Source organism: Medicago sativa, chromosome 8 (genome assembly GCF_051527215.1).
Source record: "Medicago sativa cultivar Bolivia chromosome 8, Bolivia_mono, whole genome shotgun sequence".
Taxonomy (NCBI): domain Eukaryota; kingdom Viridiplantae; phylum Streptophyta; class Magnoliopsida; order Fabales; family Fabaceae; genus Medicago; species Medicago sativa.
The window spans coordinates 89,062,547-89,081,964 of NC_140756.1; the positions used below are offsets into that span (position 1 = coordinate 89,062,547).

General features: G+C 32.2%; 1 protein-coding gene, 1 long non-coding RNA gene and 1 pseudogene across 3 annotated transcripts; 2 read left to right on the plus strand and 1 right to left on the minus strand.

The window, feature by feature from the left end:
* Positions 1-2,308: 2,308 nt before the first annotated feature.
* On the plus strand, positions 2,309-3,797 carry LOC146902993 (uncharacterized). The gene is made up of 2 exons (XR_015021120.1): positions 2,309-2,624; positions 2,955-3,797. It is a non-coding gene; the product is annotated as an uncharacterized LOC146902993 (long non-coding RNA).
* Positions 3,798-4,556: 759 nt separating this feature from the next.
* LOC146902994 (uncharacterized) lies at positions 4,557-9,299 on the plus strand. The gene is made up of 7 exons (XM_085731477.1): positions 4,557-4,608; positions 5,805-5,923; positions 6,066-6,148; positions 6,443-6,564; positions 7,292-7,456; positions 7,889-7,982; positions 8,582-9,299. The coding sequence occupies exons 1-7, from the start codon at positions 4,584-4,586 to the stop codon at positions 8,772-8,774; spliced, it is 801 nt and encodes a 266-aa protein (XP_085587603.1). The 5' UTR covers positions 4,557-4,583; the 3' UTR covers positions 8,775-9,299.
* A 615-nt stretch (positions 9,300-9,914) lies between these two features.
* Positions 9,915-15,135, minus strand: LOC146902995 (CRM-domain containing factor CFM3, chloroplastic/mitochondrial-like; annotated as a pseudogene). The gene is made up of 8 exons (XR_015021121.1): positions 14,237-15,135; positions 13,383-13,863; positions 13,173-13,303; positions 10,997-11,347; positions 10,751-10,907; positions 10,370-10,662; positions 10,131-10,190; positions 9,915-10,039 (listed from the first exon to the last, which is right to left on the minus strand). The product of XR_015021121.1 is annotated as a CRM-domain containing factor CFM3, chloroplastic/mitochondrial-like (transcript).
* Positions 15,136-19,418: the final 4,283 nt, after the last annotated feature.

The window sequence follows — 19,418 nt, forward strand, 5'->3', positions numbered from 1 at the left end:
ATTAAGCAACCGTCACCTAATTTTATGTTTGGAAATTCAACTATTTTTTCTTATTTGGACCATTCTTGTATTTAAGGTTGTGAGACTTGCGAGTCTACATAGACTCAAAAAAGGTACGTAGATACGACTCGTAGACTCGTATGAGTCTATGAAAAATTAAAATTGACTTTAAAAAATATGTGACACATAAATGACATATATATTTTCCTTCAAAAAAAATGACATATATATTTATAATAGAACACCAATTAACATAAAATTTGAAATTTCAAACTCCATAACAAACTTTTTAACAAAAAAAAACTCACATTAGAGCAAAAAAAGTAGAAACGTAAGTAGATAAAGTCCTAGTTCTTTCCTAACTAACTACTATATATACCAAAAAATCATAAAAACATATATGTCAATGTCTTCAAACATCCAAAGTTTCTGTGAAATTTTGTTCATCATCAAAATCACCACCATCATCATGATCTTCACCAGCATTTTGACCATCATCATCAAACTCAACCTCACACAAAACACCTTATTCATAATTAGACGTAGCCTAACTTGATTATTTTAACCTCCACCTAATTCAACATTGCTTCGACCATTATTATTAACAACATCGGTTTCCACAATATTTCGATACACAAAAAGACAACAAGACAACGTCGTCGATGAAGGTGAGTTTGACCTGAATTCTTCTATCTTCGGTGAGAGAGTGAGATATTTGTTTCTAAATTAAGAGTGAGATCGAAAAAAAGAAAGATGATTCTCGTTTTTTTATCCTTTCAAATTTTGTTTAGTTTGAGCTTTTTTGTTTTTGTTTTTTTTTTTAAAAAAAAACACCACGCTCATAAACTCGTCATAGACTCGTGAGTCTATCCAAGTCTATACGACTCTATCGAGTCTACTTATGTAGGTGTATATGAGTCTATCGAGTCTACCACAAGAATGATTCTATGTGTGATTCCACTCATTTTTGTCTTTTAGACTCGTAAACTTGTTCGAGTCTAAAAGAGTGTTTGTTAGCCATGCTTTTATCTATTTGCATCCCAAAGTACACCTTGTACCTTGTGAGGTGTTTATCTTTAATAAATTACACCATCATGTCACTATTATAAGCAAAGATAAACTTTTAAAGTTCATTTTTTTTTTGTGGTGGTCGGGGTTTGAACCACGTACCTTGTATAAGTTCATTTTTTTTTTGTGGTGGTCGGGGTTTGAACCACGTACCTTGTATATATTATGCACTGTCCTTACCAACTGAACTAAGCTCACGATGACCTTTTAAGGTTCATTTTATAAATGATTTAATAAATGATATATGGTATGTATATATATATATATATATATATATATATATATATATATATATATATATATATATATATATGGAGAATGCTACAACACACCCACTCACTTTTGTGAAGGTGTGTTTTAGCATTGAACACCTTTAATGCTTGGACAAAAAAGCCCTATTTTTCCTTTTCAAAAGCAAAATAAATTGAAGGGCAATTATGTAATTTAATAGTTTAATTTTAATTTTTTCTACTCATCTTCTCCACCTATCTACTTTACGGTTCAAGCCATTTTTCCTTTTTTTAGGATTTACGGTTCACACCACACACCATTACAAATTCATTCTTATTTTTTTTTTTTAATTTTCAACATCAGACTCTATTGTGGGTTCTTGCTACCCATTTATGTTCCCTTCTCTCTTCACAATCTCATTCGACATTTCCATTGCCTTCCTGCAATCTCATTCGACATTTCCATTGCCTTCCTGCATGCTGTGAAAATGCATCTTCTATCAAATTCAACCTCATCGCCGTGAGAGAGATGAAAAACAACATATCTGTGTTGTGATCTGACGAATCCTCCGTTGCAGACGAAGACTTCAGCGCCTTCGATTTGTTACGGCGATTTGAAAACAATTTTAAAACTGCATCATATTTTTGAAAGAAAAAAAAAAACGAATTGCTTCTCTGGCACAAGATTGGACAAGGTTGTGGTGATTTGAAGATCCGGCATCTGCTCGTCGTAACATTGAGAACAACAACAATGAGAACAGGTCGAAAAACAAATAAATAAATAAAAATTAAAATTAAATTGTTGAGTTACAGAATTGCCCTTTAGCTGATTTGTTTTTGAAAGGGGAAAATAAGACTTTTTTGTCCAAGCATTAAGGGTGTTCAATGCTAAAACACACCTTCACAAAAGTGAGTGGGTGTGTTGTAGCATTCCCCTATATATATATATATACACCACATACAACATTCATTAAAGGGTCTTGCTAATATACACACACACATAAATTTAAAGGTGTGTATTAGCAACATACACATTTTTAGTTGGACAAAAAACCCAGTTTTTTTTTTTTGTGACAAAAGTCAAAACAAAAGGGCATTATTGTAATTGAAATTTAATTATTAAAATAAAATTATAATTTTCCTTGTTCTTTCCCGCTGCTTTGACGGCAACTATTCATCTACCACCACTGAACAACCCTTTTCTCTCTCTTGCTACCATCTTCTTCCACCCAGCTCGGTTTGTGCCTTTTCTACAATCAGATTGCTTAAGGTTCCTTGTTGAACTTGTTCATTACTCACTTCAACATTTCATGGGACCAATCACAGGTTAGTTTTTCATCATCTCTTTTTTAATGTTTTGATAATTAAAATGCATGTAGGGACCTTTGCTTGCTACAACAAGATTGTTTATCATCTCTGTCAACATATAAGCATGCGAAATTGTTATTAGTTTGATGGGGACCTTTCGTTTTTCAAATGATAGGGACATGTGGGTTTTTAGTTTGATGGGTATATGTTTTTTTTATACAAGAAAATAAGGTATATGTATTTTGAGTTCACAACATACTTTTCTTTTTCCCTAAAAAACAAAAACGTACTTTTTTTTTATTTTTGCTTGCTAATAATTTTTTTTCTTATTAAATATGAATGATTCAGATTTGAATTAAGGATTAATATGACATCGGAAGTAAGAAATAATGCTAGTGATTGGCACTTAGAGCTTCTTAAAGATTACACTTCTACATATGAAGATGATGAATATGGAAATTCATTTAGCTTTCAAGAGCCACACCAAGAACCTCAGCCTGGAACTAGTACTGCATTGAAAGAACTCTTTTCAATAGCGCTTGTTATGAAGTAATGATCAAGTATGTGCACAAAGCTTATAAATGATTAGATGTACAAATGTGAACTGCCTGCAAAAATATGTAATATAGCAGAATAAAAAAAAGTGACGTATATGTCCAGAAAATATCAACAAATGGTGAATTGGTGATAATATAATGCTTATGTACACAATTGAAATAGAAATAGAAATAGTGCTTCGAAAGTTATATAACAAAAAAATAGTGATTCAAAAATTAACGTCCAGGCAATGAAATACAAGTTATGCTTAAATAAAATTGAACAAAAATGAAATCATAGCATTTTTTTTTTGATAAAAAAATGGTTTTCTTTTTGAAAAAGCAAAGAAAACTTTTATTAAAATAAATTGCAAAAGAAATTTGCTGAGTTTAGCCATTTCACAAATAAAAATATGTTGACAAAAAAAAAACGTAGCATTTTTATTATTTTTTAGAAATGAGACAGTTTTTTTTTATTTTTATAGTATCTTAATATATTTTAATTTTAATATTTGCTAGACACAATTAAAACATCATGAGAGAGAACATATTTATCTTTCTTCACAATAATCATTACTTATGACAAGGAGAGAGAAAATCTTTGTAAAATTACTTTAAGAGACATCACTTTTAGTTGTTTTTTAAAAAAAAGAAACGGTTTTTTTGGTCCATATGAAAATGTGCATGATGCTAACACACACCAACTATATTTTTAGTGTGTGTATATTAGAAGCCCCCTTCATTAAATGAATCTAAAAAATAAATTCTTGTTTATAATAGTGATCGAATGTTATATTTCTTTGTTGTATATATTTTTTTTGTTGTAAAAAGTCAAATTAATGTCTAAATTATCACTCTTTAATTTAATTCTTAAAGTATTAAAATGAACTAAAGAAGTTCACAAACAAACTATGAAAAAATAGTAAACACGTCAATTGAATCATTCAACTAAAAAATTCAATATTTTTTTCAGGTAGCCTAGTGGCTAGAATTCACCTTATAAGGTGAATAAATGGGGTGTCGGGGTTCGAACCCCGGCCCCTGCATATAAAAAAAATTCAATATTTATTGATTAATAAACAAGAGTAAAACTAAACAAGAGTAAAACTAAATTATTGATTAATAAACAAGAGTAAAACTAAACGAGTAAAACTAAATTTGGTCTCAATTTTATCGCAATCCAATTTAATCATTTACAAAAAATAATAATATTTAAATTAGTCCATATCATTTTTATAGAGAGGATAAATTAATTCTCGACTCATCAAAACATATAATCTAATTTATTTCCAATTTAAAAATGTTAGATATTAGTTTAATATTATTTTTAGTGCAGTCATCTCTCACCCAAACAGACTCAATTATTTGGAACCTTTTCTCAGTATTTATTTATTTTGACCCGTTTTGCATTTTCATCCTCTGGAAATCCAATAACTTGAAGATGGCTGAAGCTGTACAAAACCCTTGTGAGTTATTTCTTTTGAAATTTGATTTTATTATGTCATATGCTGAAAAATGCTTCCATTTGGGTTAAATGTTGACTGAGTGCTTTTAAGTTGTTCATTGGCTCCATATGTTTGGAGGAGATTGAGATTATAATTTTGTTTGCTAGTTATCTGGATGAAAATACTAGTTAAAGTAGCAGATTCTAGTAGAAATTATGTTATTTGAGTATGTTTGGATTGACTTATTTGAGCTTATATACCCGGTAGCATAATCACTTGTAAGACCGTTTGAGAGAGCTTATGAAAACAACTTATTACATGTTCATAAACTATTTCAGCTTATTTCGGTAAGCTCTTATGAAAGTATAGCTTGCAACTAATATGAAAATAGTTTGATTTTATTTGATCTTTTGTTATAGAATAGTTTATATATAATGCTAAAAGCCTTTAATTAAGTTGTTTATGCAAATAGAGCTTTTATGTTCAAAGATTTTGGGTCGTTTTCAAATCTTCAAACTCTATTGTTTACATATTGAACAAGAAAAAAAGTCAAAAAATGGACATCAAAACAACTTTAGCATCTCTAATGACAAAGTCCAATTTGGGTTCTGAACTCTCTTTTAGTAGGCACCCGCACTACAATGCCTTATAGGATTTTAAGTACTTATACTAGTTTCCTAGCTTAGTTTCAGTAGGAAAATGGTTCTTACATGTGACATTAACATCCGCAGCTTCCAATGGTCACACATGGGAAACCTTCGTTGCATACGGTCTTAGCCGTAGGATGTTGTAAGAACACACCATCTTACATACACAAATTGATGCGCTGCTTAACCTCATTTGATTGATATATTCCTTCCTAGTTATCCGTATGTATTAGATAATTACAATTCTTGCTTAAAAGCAAGCTTCTAATCACATTTTAATTATTTTTTATTTCTTTATATCAACATTTGCATCTTCAACTTCCTAGTTACAGGCTCATTAAAGAATATCTCTCAATACCAGTGTATTTTCTATGTAAATACAAATAACATGCAGGAAAATATTGAAAGATGTTTTTGAAAAATATGGTATAGTAATGCTGAGTTACGTATATAAAAAAAATTATAGTAGTATTTGAAATAGAGTCACAATTATTAACCTAAGTAGCATTATGAATGATCAATTAATTTTTTTTAAAAAAACAACTGACTTAAATTGATGAAATTTCTTAGCCATCCAACAGCAAAAAATCATAATACCCAACAAGTATGGAAATAAACTAGTAGGCAAATTACATGAAGCTGGAACCAAAGAGATTGTTATCCTATGCCACGGTCTTCGAGCCTCCAAGGTTAGTTTCTCTGATATTATAGATTATGAACTCAACATTTCTATGTCATCTGATCCCATTCATAGATAAATACATTGATTCAATATTTCTCATTGATTGATAATATATTTCTCATTGATTGATTATGTTTTCCAATATCTAGGAAGACAGTATCATGACACAACTTGCTGCTGCTCTAGATAATGCAGGAATCAGTTCTTTCCGCTTTGACTTCACTGGAAATGGGTATGATTTTTCTCCCAGAAAAAAAGACATCATCAGGCAATAACTACTATATATTTTATGCAAAACTCGGTTTCTATTTGATAAGGGAATGCAGACACATACTTTTGTTTGTATATATAACAAAGTAATTATTTTCCTTTCACAATAGAAAATTTACAACAAATGGGGTGGATCTCTTGTCCTGATGACAGAAGTCAGGGTTTCATCCATTTGCAAAACTTAGGCTATCTAATCTCATCCACTAGTATTGTTTAATTGCTTCGTTTTGATTTAGCTTTTGAGTTTCTCTTCCAGGGAAAGTGAAGGTTCATTTGAATTTGGCAACTATTGGAGGGAGGTTGATGATATACATTCTGTAGCTCAACACTTTCATGAAGCAAACCGTAGAGTTATGGCAATTATTGGGCACAGTAAAGGTTTGTCGTGTTACAATGGTTTTGCTATTTCCAGATACTTGCTGAGTCTTCAACCATACATTTTAGTCCATACTTATGAATATTAAAAACTTCACTTAATCTAATGAGCCGATCAGCTAAATTACGAATATGAAACTTTTATCTTTCATCTGCCTATCATCCTGCAAATAGTTTTAATGATGCGTGGCAAACTGGCAATATATAGGATTTATATGTGAAATTTGATTGTTTGTTTTAAAGTGAAGTCTATTTGAAGTCTGTGAATCGATGTCTTTTGGAGAGACCGTCCCTTATTGAGTGTCACATTAGCAAAAGAAAAATAATATAGTATTTCTAAATAAATGCCGCTTTACGTTTTCAATGTTACATTGGTTATTTTAAACCAGTTCTCCCCCAAAAAAACAATATACACATCACTCCAAGTTCATTATATTTCACTATGCATTTATGTTAATAGTTAACATCCAACAGTTAATAATGGGCATTCAATATGACTAGTCAAAGAAGATCTTCGTATTTATGCTAGATCTTAACACTATTTCTTCATTTTGAAAAACTTAAGAAGATCTTCTATTGATTTATGCTTTTTGGGCTTCATTATAAAATGGGAAGCAGAGATTTCAAGCATGTCGATGACTAGTAAAGAATTCTGTAATGTTCCAATGTTTCTTAGGAAGTGCGTAGGTATGTTGAAATTTGTCTGAATTGTTTCTGTATCTTGAGGCAGGAGCTAATGTGGTGCTTCTTTATGCTTCAAAGTATCATGATATTAAAACAGTTGCCAACCTCTCTGGTCGCTATGATCTAAAGGCAGGCCTTGAAGATCGTCTTGGAAACAACTTTTTGGAGAGAATCAGAAAGGAAGGGTTCATTGAGTTGAAGACTAAGTCAGGTAACCGTGCATTTAATCATCCATGCATTCAAATACCTAAATTGGAGTAGAAGAATGTATTTGAGAAATGCTTTCAAGAAATTCAGGATCCATATAAGTTATAACTTATTATTTCTCTACTTTGAGCTTGTTATTTATTGCAGGCATTTACTGAAATGAGCAAGTCCATAGCCTTGCCTTGATTTGTTTTACTCTATATTCTTGTTCTAAGGCTACAAAACTATTTTCTTAAAAAATTTGGAGCTCTTTTTTTGTTTAATCTTTTGATGCAATGCTCCAACAACATCATTCTTAGCATCTTACTTCACGTCACCTCTTTTTTTGAAAGTGAAACAGCTCATACACGAGAAGGTGTAATTTTGTAACAAAAAAATGTAATTTATATTACTTGTTTTCAGTTTTTGAGGGCATCACATCAATCTTCTTTTGTAGGAAGTGTTGATTATCGCATAACCGAGGAAAGCTTGAAGGATCGATTAAGCATAGATATGCACGATGCATACCTGCAGATTGACAAAGAATGCAGGTGTGGGAAAAATTGTCTGATACTTTGCCTCTCCTTTACAGTTTCACCCTTTCATCTTCATTACAAGAGTTTCATTGCAAAAATTTATACAGTGGGATCAGTGAACGGTGAAAGTTCTTGGGTACAGTGATGACAGATGACATTTTACCTCTATAAATCTATTTTCTTCTTTTAAAATTTAAATCATAAGAATTGCAAGTGTTCTCATTCAAAAACATGCTTCTGCCAAGTTTTGAAACAAAACAAAATCCTTATCCATTGATCTTGTCAGAACTTTTTATTATGTAATATGAACTTTGAAAGGGTAAGAATTTTGGGAGTCTAAAGAACTTGTTAATAATATGTTGTAGTATGTCTTATTTTGATTTATTCTCTTATTTTTGTTTATGATGCGATGATTTTTTTTCTCTTATTATTTAGTGAAGGAGATAATGTTTATATCTAAATTGATGCTAGACTCGTGCTTTTAAAAATGTAAGATGCTACGTTTGTCTATATGTAGATGCTACAACATGAGTTATGATAATTTTTTTAATGGAAATTGATATTATTTAATGAAGTTATGGCATTTCCATAACACGTCTCATAATACGTGACAGGTTCCTTACTGTTCATGGTGACGCGGACACAATAATTCCCGTTGGAGACGCACTTGAGTTCGCTAAGATCCTACCGAATCACAAGTTACATATCGTCAAAGGAGCTGACCATGTATATACTGAGCATTTAGCTGAGTTAGCTTCAATTGTGGCAAATTTTATGAAGGAAACTTTTGCAAAGGGACAAGTTTAAGGCTAGTTAGGAACTCCTATCTATCTACTTTGGCCTGCGTGTTAAGTTTTTGCCGCAGTATTGAAAATTACTACATGAAGTTCCTAAAATAAAATGGTGACTGTTCATCTTGCTGTCTTGAGTCAAATAAAATTTGAAGAGTTACCGGTGACAAACTTGTTTCCTGCAGCACGTTTATGAACCTGCCCATTATGCTATATTGCATGGTGGTACATTTCAGAACTCTGCTTTGAGAGTGCTTTCCACTTTATTCAATTCGACAGGAGCATCATAGTGTGCTGTGAAAGTAGTATTTACGTCAAGCCATTATCTGCCTTTGATATACCAATTTTCTTTTCTTTTTACAAATTTTCTAGCCAATGTATATCTAGTGTCCTAATGCATTCTATCTAATGTAATCAGGAAACCATTTGTGTTTGTTTATTGGATCGACCTACAGCAGATTAATCGAACTCATAACTTCCAGTCATCACCATTCTTCAGATGTATACATTTGAAAATAAATAAAAATTTGTGTTGTGGATATATATTTCTGGAATCATGTGTAGTTTTTATACAATGTGATATAGGTAAAGTTGCTTCCTTATATCATAGTAAGTCTAACTTTATATTTATGCTTATAGAAAATATTAGAAATGGTAACAAATATTTGTAGTGACAAAAATAGAATAGTAAAAAGGATGACAAGAATAAAAACTTTCCTTCATCATTCTTATACCGAAATAAATATTTACATAAATTAACCATTTCACATGTTACATTACTTGGGGTATTCCTACGACATTGGATAGAAATCTACTAGTATAAATGACTTGAGAAAAGTTCCATGCGACACATCAAAAGGCATGGCTCAAGATTTTGTTCTTCAGTAGTCTCCCATTATTGTTTATCTTCTCAGTCACACATAATGCTCAAGTCAAGTAGCTTGTTTTCATGTTTCAAGTTCTCGTCACCACCGTCGTCTTTATCAAAATGAATCTCATTCCTTCATTCTAGTTTTTCCAAAGAGAATAATGGGGGAAAAAAATAAGAGGAACAAGGACAGAATTAACATTCATTTTCACTTCATGAAAGTATAATATTGCTACTAAATATTATTGGTAAGGTTAGTAAGTTACTTTGTAATAAATTGCAAGCACCTGGTATTTGTCTATGAAAAAAGAGTATCGAGGTCTTTCATGTCATCATGGGAAGAAACATGGTTGTTATTCAGTGTAGAGTAGAGTTTGGTCACCATCAATCACCCTTTGATTTTTCATATCCTCCTGAAATCAACAACAAAAAACTTATGATAGAACTTATAACCTAACCAAAATTATTACAGCAGAGTAATATAGAAGTGATAAAATGTCATACTAGCTCAGATTTGAGCAACTCAATCATCTCCTGTAAATCTGATATATGGTGTTTTAGTGCCTGAAAAAAAAAATTAGAAAGTTCATGAGATTCAAGAACAATAAAGAATCTCAGTTTATTAGAAATTATTGCTTTGTCCTCGTGAGCTTAGCTCAGTTGGTTGGGACAATGCATAAAATATGCAAGGTCCAGGGTTCAAACCCCGACCACTACCAAAAAAGAAATTATTGCTTTATTACCTCTCGTCTTTGAAGCTCAATAGATCGAGCCAATGCCTGTCTTCGTGACAACAAGCTTTTGGGTCTCATAACCTGTGGACGGAAGTAGTTCTTCCCACGATAAATAATTATTATATGGCCCTTGGTATCCTTGTCTACAGATACTAGCACCCCACCACTCTCAGCTTCCAAAGATATCGCAATATGCTTAACTTGGGCTAAATTTTTCCCTTTCACAAGTATTTTTACCAACTCGCGATATTTCCAGTGTAGATGCATGTTTTCTATGGTGCCAGCATAAACATCCCGCCTACCTGAAAATCTCATGCTTAACATTTTTTGTATAATAAATTTGTACCAAAGCAGCTAAGCATAAAGCTATAATAAATTTGTCATTCTTACCTAGAAGTAAGTATGGCTTCATACTCAGACCCATCTTCCTAAACAAAGATCTCTCTTCATTAGTTAATGTCTCCAAATCAGTTGGAAGGTCTGCTGGGTCAAAATCACCCTGTATTTTAGCTAAATCCTTCTCAGACTTCCTGAACCTTGTTTTTGCCTATAACCATATAATTTATAAAGTTAGATAGATATGGTAACAACAGATAGTCTTTCGGAAGTTATTTCAGTTGGTCTCTTGTAACTTACTAGAGCTAGTTTACTCTCATGATTTCTGATTAAAGAAGAAAGTCTATCCAAAGTAGATTCTCTCATCATTTTCCCAACTTCTTGTTTACTTGGTTGATGTCCCCAATTGGCGGTTGCTGCCCTAGTCTCAGCAAGGGTTCCAGCAAGTAACGGCATTTGAGATGATTTGCTATTTGATAAAGTAATCGATGAAGCATTTTGACGTGCTTTCTCTTCCTCGTCTTGTTGGAGAACAGTTAGTTTTTGTCTCTCAGTCAGGGTTTTGGTGACAGCAGGAGGCAAGAAGTCATTTCCCCTGTAAATTACAATATATTCCTTATTTCTAGAAAGTAAGGTTCCCCCAGTCAATTTCTGCAAATGCATGAAATGCAAACACCATAAGTTTAAAGAAAGGAACAATTTATTCACTTCAATATTGCCACAGGATAAATTATGAACAAGAACGACTGCCAAAGCATTTAAGTGTCAAGTGCTAACAATTCTTACAGTCTTACAAGACTTTGAAATATGGTGGTTAGCTTCCAAAATGCACGAATACTACAAAAGTATAGCTGCAGTCAATCTTTTGGGTATTATTAATCAAACAAAATTTTTTATGGGACCCAAAACTCATTAAAAAAAGTTAGAACAATATGAGGTTGCATGCAAGAACCACATTCAGGCTTATCCTTCAATTGCAGCAAATCACTTGTGGTTTGAACCATAGCAACTCACTCCCATGAATATTATCAAACCGTGAATATTGACCACCTATAATGCGATTTTCTACATGTGGGTTGATTTCACACCAATAAGCACGGTATGGTAAGTTCAAGGAGTCAAGTTGCTGATTTCTGAACCAAGAGTTTTTTGCAATTTAGAAAGGGGCTGTTTTCACTTTAACCCTGATAATGTTACAAAAGAAAACGATAATTTCAAGGTAATTGTGATCCAAAACAAAGGCAGACGCCACGAAAGTCACACACATTCTGTTATTAAGAGTACCTATTCCATTGACTTAGGTCATCTGATTCAGTTAGCATTAACTACAAAAAGCAGACATGCAGTACTTATACTGCTTTTTTGCATTTCATCTCGTACTTTCAACTGATAACACCCACTTGAGGGAAGGTTAACAAACTTGTTAGTCATATGTATGATATAATGTTGGAAAATCCCATGATTCTATCTCTTTTTATCAGTGAAGATTTTCTGTTTTTTATTTCATAATATGTTTTTTCTATTTCCTAAAATTTCACCTCGAGCCAAGGAATAAACATAATAGCATTCACCCTATTTCTTTCTACACATAGAATATCGTTTATTTACCCAGGAAAATATATCATGCTTATTAATGAATTATGCAGTCAACTTACCTGTGCTTGGAATTTTTTATTAAATTTTTATGTCAGTGGCATAGCCTAATTATGGCAATTCCCTGAAAGCTTTAAACTCGCTTGTTACTAGAGCAAACAGCAATGTGTTATACTTATGTTATGGCCGTTGTGGGCAGGTTTTAGGTAGTTATTATGTCAGTTATGTTGTTTAATTTTAGGAATAAATAGAGCAATGAAAGGAGAAAGTGACTATAGGATAGTTTTCAAATGATTTTGGGAGGGAGAGACCAAGACTCTCGAATTTCTTGGATAAGAATTGTCCTGTAATAGTATATTATCTATTTCCTTAGTTTGTGTGTGAATTCTGCATTCTCTATGTGTAATTCTTTTTCTGTTGTAATAAACATGGTCTGCCATAAAAAAGACAGTTTCTACAGTTAAATCGTATTTCGGTACCTGTTTCTAACACAATGAGAAAAGGATAAAATAAACATTTATCAGAAAATGAAGTGGTTGTTTCACCTTTGCTATTTTCAGATGAAAATAATAAAATCCAGATAGTCAGATACACTTTACGATACTAGACATGTCTCATTTTTATTGATCCATCTACCTATATGCTCATGTTTCAATTGATGCATTAGACAAAAGTATAATGGGTTTAAAATCCTAATCTCATCCCTGATATTCTCATTTACAAGAAATGAAGCTCTCAGTAAACTCAACACTCTTTTAGTCAACAGCCAAGGAGGTCGCCAAGCAGATGGGTTGTTTTATATACCTTTTAAGCATGATAAAATTCCAATACAATTAAATTAAACAGTAATATTGTCCAATTTCTAGCGGTTTATGAGAAATACCTTGAGTTCTTCGGCCATCCTATCATTAGATGTATAGGGAACTCCACGTTTGATGGCTATTTTTGCAATAGCGCTTGTTTCCCACAGCTTTACTATAGCTCTAGCTAGACCTTGAAGTTCTCTACTTCTTCCTGCAGCAGTAAAGAATAGTAAATCTTTTGGAAAGAGAAATTTGAAGACATGAATATAACTAGAGAGCTTCTTGCATACCAAGGGCAAAGTGTGGCGCCGTTCTTCTAGCAATCCTACGCATGTCAGTCATTTCCTTGTTGGATAAACAAGGTTTCACCCCATACGGAAGAAGTCTGAATGGTGTTTTATACCCTGGAACCACAGCAGGTAATTGATCAGCATCAACAGGTAAGGGCTCACGTCCTGTCCAATCTTTGAAGCGCGGACCCAACTCATCCAACAGAAGGTTGAGTTCGATCAATTCCATCGATTCTTCTTCACTCATGTCCTTCAAATACTCTGCAGAGTCTCGATTAAAAGATTCAATAGGTCCAACCATTTCTTTCACACTTATTTCAGCACTTCTCCCACTCCCAACATCCTCTGAATTGTCCACAGCATTCTCCTTACCATTATATACTTTCGTGTAAGATTCTACGCAAGGCAGCTTGTAGGACATTCCTCGATATAACACTAGGGAACTTCCCGATCGCCACACCACAATACCTCCAGTTTTACTCTGATTAAGCAAGAAAATAATACTATGAATATAAATGCTCTAGCAGTTCAAATATTCTCTGATAAAGGACAGGTTATTATAAGCAAGCAACCACACTGCATTGTGAGGTATGACCCATTTTGGACAATCAACTTAATTAAGCATCTATATCATAAGTGATTGTCATATAAGTTCTTACTCTAAGTCGTTTCTATAACAAAGATAAAATAGACTCAGACTGTATTCAATTATTCATAAGTTGTTTTTCATAAGCTCTTTCAAATAGTTTCAGACATGTGTATTTCAGTAGATAAGCTCAAATAAGTCAATCAAAACAGTCCTTGATGAATATAGATAAGTAAACTGATAATATGAGAGGGAATGAGCATTAAACCTCGAGAATTTGATGAGCTCTTTTCATATTAGCAGAAAGAGGAGAATCAAACTTAAACTTAACAACTTCATCAACCATCCATTTTTCATGAATAGCATCCACCAATTCCTGAGTAATACCAGCAACTCCAACACTGAACCTCTCCACCATCCTCAACGCCATATTTCTCAGTCTCTGCAACTCATGTTCCGGAATCAACTTCTCCGCCAATTCAGTATTACTTCTCCTTTTCTTCAAACTACTAATACTACTTTCTGATTCTTCAAACTCTCTTTCCATAACAGAACCACCAGAATTTCGCTGTACCCGTTTCACATTATCTTTGTCTTCAGAAGCATCAGATTCTGAATCATTTTGTGGGTGTTGTTTAGGGTTTTCTGCCACGTGCCAAGGAGATAAACGCTTTGGAAACTCAAAATTAAGAGGTTGTGGGTGTTCCTCTTGGGATTGTGGTTGTTCCACTAGTTCTGGTTTGTCTTGTTGTTGTTGTTCTTGCCATGGGAATTTTTGTGTTTGGGAAGCTAATTTGAGGGACCATTTATGTCGAATTTGGTCAGAGAAACTTGGTCTGTGTTTTTTCTTCTTAATTTCAACTAGAGCCGTTTTGTGGTTGGAATTGGAACAAGAAAGTGCGAATTTGAAAATGTGGTTTAGGGTTTTGGTTTGGGGTGGGAATAACTGAAAATGCAGAGGAGAGATTTGTTGTAGCGCCATGAAATCAAAAATGGTTGCAAGAGGCTTTTTTTTGGTTTGATGATGGTTCAGACAATATTATTAAATTAAACTTTGTATTACACCTCCCATTGAAAAAACACTACTATCTACACCACTAAAATCAAAATCATGAACTACACCTTCCGTGTTTCTCTGCTTCAGAAACTGTGAGTTTGAACAAAAACAAGAAATCAGATGAGCACTACTTCAATGACATTTATACCTTCAGCATAAATGATTACAGTAAAACTGCATAATTCTTTGAACCTTCAACCACAAAAATCAGCGCTCCAAGCAAGAACACACATAAATCCAAATACTTTAATTAGAATTATAATTTTTTTTTTCCTAAATCCTCTAAAAATTTCCTTTAATTTTTAATTTATAAAATTTCCAATCACTATTATTAGACTTAATTACATTTTTGATCCCCTAAGTTTTCTAAAGTTGTGATTTTGACCCCCTAAGAAAAACAACTATTTCCAGGTCTCCTAAGTTTACTTTCTGCTGCAATTTTGGCCCCCTAACCCAATTTTGACTCAGTCAACGCTGACGTGTGTAATGTTTTAATTATTTTTTATTTTGTAATTAAAAAAATAATAATATATTTTTAATTTTTGTAATAAAAAAATTGTTAATCAATGTTTTTTTACAATTGTTTTTTTTGTAATTAAGAAAAACAAAAAAAATTTAATTACAAAAATATTTATTTATTTTTTAAATTAGAGGAAAAAAATTACACACGTGTCTGTTGACTGGGTCGAAATTGGCGTGGGGGCCAAAATTGTAACAGAAAATAAACTTAGGGGGACTGGAAAGAGTTATTTTTTTTAGAGGGCCAAAATCACAACTTTGGGAAACTTAGGGGGCCAAAAGTGTAATTAAGCCATATTTTTATCATTATTTTTAAGTTAATTTTTGTATTTTTTAATGAAATTGTATAGAAATATGTAGAATATTGTAAAAATCTCTCCAAAAAAATGTTAGAATTTTTTAACAAAACATAAATTAAATATAAATTTTTAATCGTCAAAAATATAAAAATTCATATTTTGTTAAAAAATTCTAATTTTTTTGGGAGAGATTCTTATAATATTATAAAAAAAATTGCAATGTTTTATTCAAAAATATGAATTCAACATATGAATTTACTTTAAATGATGGATCAAAAGTGAAGATGGATCAAAAAAATTATTATTGTCCGATGAGAAGAGATAAAAAAAATGGTTGTCTTCCTTCAAAAAAAAAAAATGGTTGTCACAATAGTTATCTAAAATTAGTTGTACAAATATTTCCTCTTAAATATTTGTCCATGGTGGGAAAGGAATCACCCTTTCCATGTGAAACGTCACCTACTTTTACACACTAAGTAGTTTTTATCAAGAGGAAATATTTGTACAACTAATTTTAGATAACTTTTGTGACAACCATTTTTTATATCTTCTCATCGGAAAAAACAATAGAGAGAAAGAAGAATAGAGAGAATAAAAACACATGTGAGTATCAAAGAGATGATTTGTGAAGGATGTGAGAGTATTTATAGGGGAATTTTGTGAAAAATGAGTGCATACAGTGTAATAGTAAGTAAGTTTAGGTAAAAAAAAACGTGGTCAAGGAGACTTTGATTGGTCAAGTGTTGTTGACCAACCAAAAAAATGTGTCCAATGACTTAGTTTTGGTGAGCAAGTCACCGCCTACACTATGAACATATTTTGATTATATAATCTGAAATCATCCCAGAAAATATTCGGATTATATAATTCGAACTGGTCCAGGATCGGGTTAAAACCCGTAATTTGTAGGGTGATGGATATTTCAGATTTTATAATCTGAACTTATGAAGTACAAGATTTTTTTCATGGTCCACATTGCACTGGCAATTTATGTGGTCCACGACGCACATAAATTTCTATAAATTTGTGTGTTTGGTACATTTGATATAAAACACAATAAATAACCATAAACACTTGTTTCATAGATCTAAACACCAAGCTAGCCGCAATTTACAACAACGGAGAAAATCTAATCTATTCAATGTTCTGGTTGATGTCACATTGTATGGCTTGAAGGATTAACTCGACCAAATCAACTGCCTACTCAACTGTCTACATTTTATTACATTGTTTAAAAAATAATCATATAATATTTAATGAGTTTAAAACACTTTATGACCATGAAATTGTTATATTCAAGGATTAGTAATAAGAAATTATTTAGTTCCAAGCATAATTTAGAAAAGAAAATTACGTTTTTCGGTAAATTTTAGAATAAATAAATAAAAATAACTAATTTTTTTAACAATTGTGAATTGATTTTTGAAGGAAATAAGTGTAAATTGTTATTTTTTACTTATAATTAATGAGTATATTTCAGTCCAAGTGAACATAGATCAATAGGTAGAGATATTCATTTAATATACAGGAGTTGGGATTCGAACCCCGAATTCTCGGGATATTTCATTACAGGCTTAATAGCAGTTTTGGCCCCCTTTACACTTTTGGTCCCCTAGGCCAATTTTGACCAAGTCAATGCTGACGTGGCGCCACATGTGTATTTTTTTTATTTTTTATAATTATTAAAAAAATAAAAAAATACTTTTTAATTTTTTTAATATAATTTAAAAAATAGGGGGCCAAAATCAATAAAAATAAAAAAATACTTTTTTTTTAAATTTTTAATTAAAAAAATATAAATAAAAAAATTACACATGTGGCGCCACGTCAGCATTGACTTGGTCAAAATTGGCCTAGGGGGCCAAAAGTGCAAAGGGGCAAAACATAGGGGGCCAAAATCGAATTATTTTAGTTAGGGGGCCAAAATCGCAACTTCTATAAACATAGGGGGTCAAAACTGCTATTAAGCCTTCATTATATTGTCGGGATTCGAATTCTAAATTCCCCACTTATTCACATAGTGGGGTGAATATCTAGCCGCCGGACTTTGTTGAACCAAAAAAATGAAAAAAATTTCAAACAATTTGTCTTTAGAACACCATCTGGCTAGAGTAACTTTTATGATTATCTTAAATCGTATAGTTCTCTTGATAACATAAGTGAAATTTTTGGTTAATTTATTAGGTAGGTGGACTTCAACAACACAATCATTATATGTTACTCCCTCCCTCCGTCCCATAATAACTGAGTCATTTGCAAAAAAATATTGTCCCAGAAAAATTGACCCATTTTACTTTTCAATACAATATTAATTACTTTTTTCAATTATAACACTAATTAATACCACTTTCACCACTTCCAATTCAATATATTTTATTTTTTATTTATGATAAAGAAGAATGCACCAATAGTTGATAGGGCGAAACAGCGAAGGGATTTGATCCCGAAATAGCGAATACACTTTTTTGTTGTATTTCTTTCCTATATAACTAACGTTAAGCAAAAAAATTCCATAAAAAAGGACCACGTGTTTTATAGAAAATAAAAGAGAACCCTTCACGTGTCTAAAAAGCAGCATTCCAACAACCTCCAAATCACCGTCATAAATCTCCAATTGTAACCGTGAAGCTATATCATCAATTAAACTCATCTAGATGTATCTTCATAAGCATTAGCAACTTAGTGCATGAGAGGTGAGTCTCAGTTTTGCAGCTGATGGCAACTTTCATGAAATCATAGCTGGTGTTTGGTGAGGTGATGTACTCTTGGTCTCGTAATCGTAGAAGAATAATGGAAGGTGAGAAGTGAAGGAAGGAAGGAAACTAGTTTAGAGTGATGCTATATCATTTGAAGAGATAAGAGTAATGATATTTTGACATCCATTTGATGACAACTTTGTTGATAACCTTGTTTTTCTCACTTTTTATTGGTCAAAAACAATGGAGAGAGAAAAAGGAAGAGAGTGGATAACAACATCATGTGAGTATGAGAGAGAAAGTTGTCCAAAAGTTGTCAAAAAGTGGTTGTCAAAATATCATTTCTCAAGAGATAAAGTGAATTTAGAGTGGTTAAATCATTGTCGGTGCAGTATAGGTGTCATATACATCATTCGTGATAATTCGTGATACGCCTATTCGCGACATCCAGCATTATCCTAGTTGACAAGGACAATCAAAACTATTTTTTTCTCTCTTTCACTTATACACTTTTTCTTAATAAGTGTGAAATGAGTCAAGGGTTCAGTTAAAATGGGACGGAAGGAGTAATGTTAATCAATAACTGGTCACTGTAATGACACCACAAAATTAATAAACACAGAGAGAAATGTGGAAAGACCTTTCAGAAAATATTATTTTTGTACATCCTCTAGGCCAGGGTCGATATATTTGGCTTCTTCTTTCTTTTCATCGTTTTCCAATTTTCAAGGTTTGTCCAACTTACTAATTATGTGGTCCTATAGTACATGTAACTAAAATACACCCTCTGGTCACTATTATAAGCAAAAATCAATATTTTGGATTCATTCATTTAATGATGTATGTGGTCTATAATAAAGACCACATACATCATTAAAT

What these genes read in the sequence shown, in the direction of transcription:
- LOC146902994 (XM_085731477.1), top strand. Translation starts at nt 4,584, where the DNA reads ATGGCTGAAGCTGTACAAAACCCTT. An exon ending in TGAAGCTGTACAAAACCCTT is followed by an intron (nt 4,609 to 5,804) that starts GTGAGTTATTTC and finishes GAAATTTCTTAG; the next exon opens with CCATCCAACAGCAAAAAATC. An exon ending in TTTGACTTCACTGGAAATGG is followed by an intron (nt 6,149 to 6,442) that starts GTATGATTTTTC and finishes TTTCTCTTCCAG; the next exon opens with GGAAAGTGAAGGTTCATTTG.